Raw genomic sequence first — 5,634 nt, 5'->3', positions numbered from 1 at the left:
GACACTGGCTGGTGTGCCGCCACGTGCGGCGAGGAGAAGGGCGCTGACGGACTTCCGGCGAGGCAAGATGGTGTGCGGCACGGCAGCGCGAAGCTCCTGAGAGTGACCAGCGTGCCTGTGCCGCCAGCCTAGCCTCCGGACCGCCGGAACCACCACCGCCGGTACGCGGGCGCCAAGCGAGCCCGGCGGATCGACCGGGGAGCCGCTGGAGGCCCCCCCTCGACCCCACCAGAGCGACAACGAAAACGCCCGGCCGGAGGATCGCCGGACCCCTGGGCTCCGCGGCAGCCACGTGGGCGTCGGAATCGCCCGGCGGATCAAGCGGGGAGCCGCTAAAGCCCCCCAGCGAGCCCACCTGCGGCCGGGAAGAGCTCCGAAGCCTGGGACCTCCCTGCCTCGTCGCCGCAGCCGTCGCCACCCCAGCCGCCCCAGGAGAAGAGGAAAAGGAGGGAGGCCCCCCCCCCAGGTGAGGGAAAAAGGGAAAGATAAGGAGGAGAGGGCCCCTCGCCACCCCCCAACCCAGGTGAGAGCGCCTGGTGGGTCCGCCTGGCTACCGCGCAGCAGTTCTTCAGTGGCATGCTTTACGTCTCCCCTCCAAACTAAACTAAATATAGGGCGGCACAGAGTTGGTGTGCCGCGGGATTTTTTTTCATAGAACAAGTGTGCCGTGGCCCAAAAAAGGTTGAGAAACACTGGATTAGAGAAGGGAGAAAAACCCATTTGGATCAGGTCTGTAGCATGGATGGGAAAGTGCTTTAATGGTTAGCAAAACAATACTGAGCTTGTATGCAAAAGTATTAGCCATGCAGAGGGAAAGATTAATTGCATGGCTAATGGAAGCTTTGGCAGGGTGTAGTGTGGGCAGACCAACCAGGGGCATGACAACTGGGGGAAACAGCATTATAGTGAATGGTTAGAGATGATGGGATTTGTAATTCAGCAACATCTGGAGAGGAGCACAGCAGGTTGCTCATCCCTCCCTTAAGAGATTTGACTTGTGAGTTAAGCAGAAAGACCCCACTACAAATCTCACAACCAGTTAGCCTTTGGCAAGCCACTCCTTCTCTGTTGCATTTTGTCTTCTCTCCACTACAGCAGCCCTACGTACAGCAGCAAAACCAAAAACCAAAAAAACCCCCACATATTAGGGGAAAGAACATGTGCTGAACGCAAACTACCACTCACATCTGCTTGGAACGTGAAGGTTGGGAGGCATGCAAAAGGGCTTTGAGGTTTCTTTCTACAGCCAAGGGGTATATAAATTCCATGAAAAAAAATTACGAAATGAAAGGGGGAAATAATTTTGCAGATAAGAGCACTTTCCTCATGCTTGTTGTGCCCGTTCTGGGCCCGCCTGTAGCTAATTAAAGGGCCAAAGTGTTTGTCCATTAAAAAAAACCAACCTGAAATATTAGATTGCTCTCAGCAAGGAAAGATGTCTTGCGGTTGTTTTTTCTGAAGCAGAGGTAAGTGCAACTTGGGGGAATGGGAAGCAGAAATATTTCCAATAGAAATATGGCAAAAGAATCAGTCTTCTGCTTCAAATTGTAGCCTCAGAGGCTTCAACATAAAGAAAAAAGAAACGACATAGAACTATATATAATGTAGAGTTCCATTCATAGGCTTGAGGTAAAGCAAGTCAACCCATCAGATTTCCTCCAAATATGCTAGCATTTTGTGATCAAGGACAGGGCTATGTCTTTAAGCTGGGTGGGTAGCAGCTGCTTATTATAAAAGCATCTGGAGTTTTAAGGCTAAGAGAGGTGGAAACCCAGCACATTCTTTTCACAACACTGGCAATGAATTAAATAGGGAGGCCATTGATGGGCTGCAGCACCTGCCACCAATATGGATAAGCTTGTGTGTGTGTGCGTATATATACACACCCACCCACACCCCTTTTGCTCTTTCTTCCAGAGAAAATTTCAAACCGAATAATCCATGCTGCACGTAATCTGGTTTTAAAATATGTTGGCCCAATAAATGAGGAAGCCATGGCCTTCCCAGACATTGATAAACTCCAACTCCCAGCAGCCCTAGCTACAATGGCCAATGGCCAGGGATGATGGGAGCCAGCTCCTATTGGCACAATGAGATAACTCCTAGGAGCCAAGGTCCCTTCACCTACCCAATAAAATATTTGAGGGGGCCAGGTGCCCCCAAAGGTGACGAGCTTTGCCATTCAAAATGGTGTGCATGCGTTGTTTATGGGAGGGCTTATCTGCCCCCCCAAAATATGTTATTCAAGTTGGCAACACCAATTGTGCCACATCTAGAGGGCCAAAGGTCCCCCACTTCTCTGTTAAATTATTTTTTATTAATTTTATTTTAATTAAATTATTTATTAATAATTTATTTATATGCTTCCCATGTGACTGGGTTACCTCAGCCACTCTGGGCAGCTCCCAACACTCTGGGTGGCTCCTGTTATGGTGATAGAAGCTATTTCAAAGGAGGATGGAGTTGCAACTATAGTTTGGGACAGCAGCAAATGGAAAGCCGCCGCCAGTGGCAAACTGAATAGTTGCTCTAATAAAGTCAGAATATTGGTTCATCCAGCAGAGTAACATTGATTCAGATAGGCAGTGGCTCTGTGTAGTGTCTTGGGCAGAGGCCTTTCCCATCTGATATGCCCAAGATTGGAGTCCCTCCCTCCTAGTTGGGTAGAAACACAGATTTGATGGAAACCACAAGAGATGCACAAGATGTTTCAGACATGCAAAAAAAACTTTATTGCTGCATCTGCACAGTAGAGTCCTTTGGCTCCAACCTATAGTAGCTATAGTCTAATCCGCCTCTTTGTGCATTGAAGTACCATCTAGTTTCACAAAAGGTGGTACGTAAAGGCGAGATAGAACAAGAACTGGTGCCTAAGGTTAGAGACTATCTTCACAGCAGTGCTGCCAATGTTCAGGAGGGAGGGGAGCCCGCAAAACTCCTCCAAAGTGCCCCAGAGTGACATGACTACTTCTCCACTTCTTCATCATCTGTCCTTATGTCTTTTCTTCCACCTTCCCCCTCCCAACTGCTAATTCAAGTACTTTAAAATGCACATTATTTTGGGGTGGGAGTGGAGGAACAGATCGTCATACATCTTTGTTGCCTACCCATACAAAACACACCCAGCAGCAAAAACCCATAAGCTACACACACCTTGGGGTATGAGAACAACCACACCCAAAACTTCAGGTATTATTTATAACCAGCTAAAACATGGGACTCATAGTAGCTGAAGATGGTATGACAGAGTTGTCATTGTTTCTGTCCGGCTTTCATTGCTGATCAAACTGGATTTGATAATTTTTTGAAATGCTAAAATCAAGAGCTGAGAACCAAGATGGCAGTGGAAGTTCCAATAGGAAAATTAGCATTTTCAGTTCTTTGGGGGAGGGAGGGACACGCAGTGAGACTCAGACAGATAGACCACCCCATCAAGGATCATTAAGGCACTTAGTGACCAGGCACATATTGATGCCATTACTGAATACTGACCACAATCCAGAGAAGAGCTATATGACAAAGCCAGAGGAATTCATTATCCTAAGAGGATGGAGCTCCAAAATGTCCATTAGGTGAGTATTCTTCTCCTGTTCTTCCATCCAAAGCTTGTGGTTTCTGCAGCCATCAACTATGCAAGTCATCAGGCAGAAACGGGAGGGGGGAGACTAGCAGCCATTATTATTAATATTCAGTCAAACCCACTATCGCCAACTCTTAAATGCACCCAGGTTACAAGGTTGCAAGTAAAATGCATTCTGTCATACGGCATAAACATGTTTGTCAAACCCTAGGCTGGGAAATGTATCCCACACACACACAAATGGGAAATGGAGTCCTGGGTGTTCTCCCTCTCCCTGCTGTCTGAATGCTCAAGTATTGCACATTGTGGAAAAGATGCTACAAGAGGTGTCTGCTGCCTGTCCGTCATATTAGAGGACCAACAGTGAAAGAAGCTTTGGAATGCTGTTGGCTCTGCATCACAAAGCAAAATCTTCAAAGTCAACAGTGGCCAATGGAGATCTCCAGTAAGAGAACTGGCTGAATTCTGGGGAAGCCAATGAAATGCTCACATCCTTGCCAATGGGTGGAAACAGGAGCTCTACCACCTCACTCAGGCGGTCATATCTAGAAAGAAAAATATATATAAAGGATTAAAGACAGCAAGCCTCCTTCCTTGCACTCTCACCCACTGCCCTGGAAGCACACATCTCCCTTGAATTTCAGTAAGCCAACCAACACAGTTTTATCCACATACAGGGCAGGCAGGAGCATAGCAAGGGGGGGCAGTGGGGGGCGGGCTGCCCCGGGCTCTACTCTGGGGGGGCTCCACTCGGTAGCACCCCGCCCCGCCCCTCACCTCCGTCCACGCCATATGGACATACGCGGTCCGTGCCAGCTGCCCCACGAGCGGCACCCCATTACGGGCTGCTGCTCTCCAGCAGCAGCCCATTACAGGCCGCTGTGTGTGTTGGCAGCAGCCTGTGGGACCGGCGTGCACCAGCAGCAGCACATACTGACTGCGCATGTGCAGCATCCTGTGTGTGCGCACTCCAAGCACTGTTCGTCCTGATGCGTGCGTCATGACATCATGACGCATGCATCATGACACCCCGCCCCCAGGGGGCGCATCCGTGTTTCCGCCCTGGGCAGCCAAGCGGCTCCGTTCGCCACGGAGGGCAGGTAGAAACAAGTTGTCACACTACCAGTTGGGGATCAGGGCAAGCAAAGGGTTGGGAGCAGACATTACATCCACACTGGGGATGCCGCTGAAAATGGTATCCCCATGGTGAGTTCTTTCATTCACCTATTACTTTTAGTAGTGACACAATGACATTGCAAGCTTCCACTGTCACCCTCCCCCATCAATGACTGCTGTTGATCGAGGAAAGAAAACCCAAACATCACACTGTACCATGTGGCATTTAAATGTTACTGGTGCAGGAGGGGAAACTGTTGTTCTGGCTGCAGAGTTTGCTTTTCCTGGATTTTTAAATGCATACTGGTGTGGTATAGTGAGTAGCGTGTCAGACTAGGACCTGGGAAACCGGGGCTCAAATTTCCACTCCATCATGAAGCTCTTTGGGCAATCGAAGGGCAGTCACCCTCTCTTAGTCTAACCTATTTCACAGAGTTGTATCGAGGATATTAATGTGGAAAACCATGTATGCCACCTTCAATTCACTTGAGGAAAGGCAGGATATAAATGTAACAACAACGTTAAAAGCACCCTGTCTACAATCTTGCAAGGAGCTTCAAATAAAATGCAGGAAATGCTCTGGTTAAATTGGAAGGCTTACGTTGACTTGTGGATTTTTATGTGCTCCTGTGTCAGTTCCCCCTTGGGGTTCACAGTGAATATACGGGTTTCTGGTAACGCCACTTCTTTGTAGGCATGGACATCCTGCTCAGGAGGAAATAGAGAAAGACCAAGGTCATGGCAAGGCAGGAATTCCCCACAAGGAAGACTACCTCAACCTTCATACACTAGGTGACCCCCACTCACATTTGGTCTGTTCCCAAAAGCAGCATGGAAAGGCTGCTTGTTGCAGCCAAAGAGGTTCCGGATGTCAGTCAAACAAGCAATTTTGAACACCTCTGGCTTCTTCTCAATCACTTCCCTGTAACAATGGAGGG

General features: G+C 48.8%; 1 protein-coding gene across 2 annotated transcripts in view; it reads right to left on the bottom strand.

The window, feature by feature from the left end:
- Window positions 1–2,708: 2,708 nt before the first annotated feature.
- The window catches only part of LPIN3 (lipin 3), a 39,082-nt gene continuing 36,156 nt past the window's right edge, over window positions 2,709–5,634 (bottom strand). For both annotated transcript variants that reach the window (XM_035122486.2, XM_035122487.2), the window contains exons 18-20: window positions 5,504–5,618; window positions 5,298–5,401; window positions 2,709–4,125 (exon numbers count right to left, since the gene is read on the bottom strand). In XM_035122486.2, coding sequence (XP_034978377.2) covers window positions 3,978–4,125; window positions 5,298–5,401; window positions 5,504–5,618 — 367 coding nt within the window. In that variant the 3' untranslated portion in view covers window positions 2,709–3,977. The remainder of the gene's footprint in view (window positions 4,126–5,297; window positions 5,402–5,503; window positions 5,619–5,634) is intronic.

The sequence above is a fragment of the Zootoca vivipara genome, chromosome 7 (genome assembly GCF_963506605.1).
Source record: "Zootoca vivipara chromosome 7, rZooViv1.1, whole genome shotgun sequence".
Lineage (NCBI taxonomy): Eukaryota > Metazoa > Chordata > Lepidosauria > Squamata > Lacertidae > Zootoca > Zootoca vivipara.
This window is presented reverse-complemented; position numbering and strand designations above follow the sequence as displayed.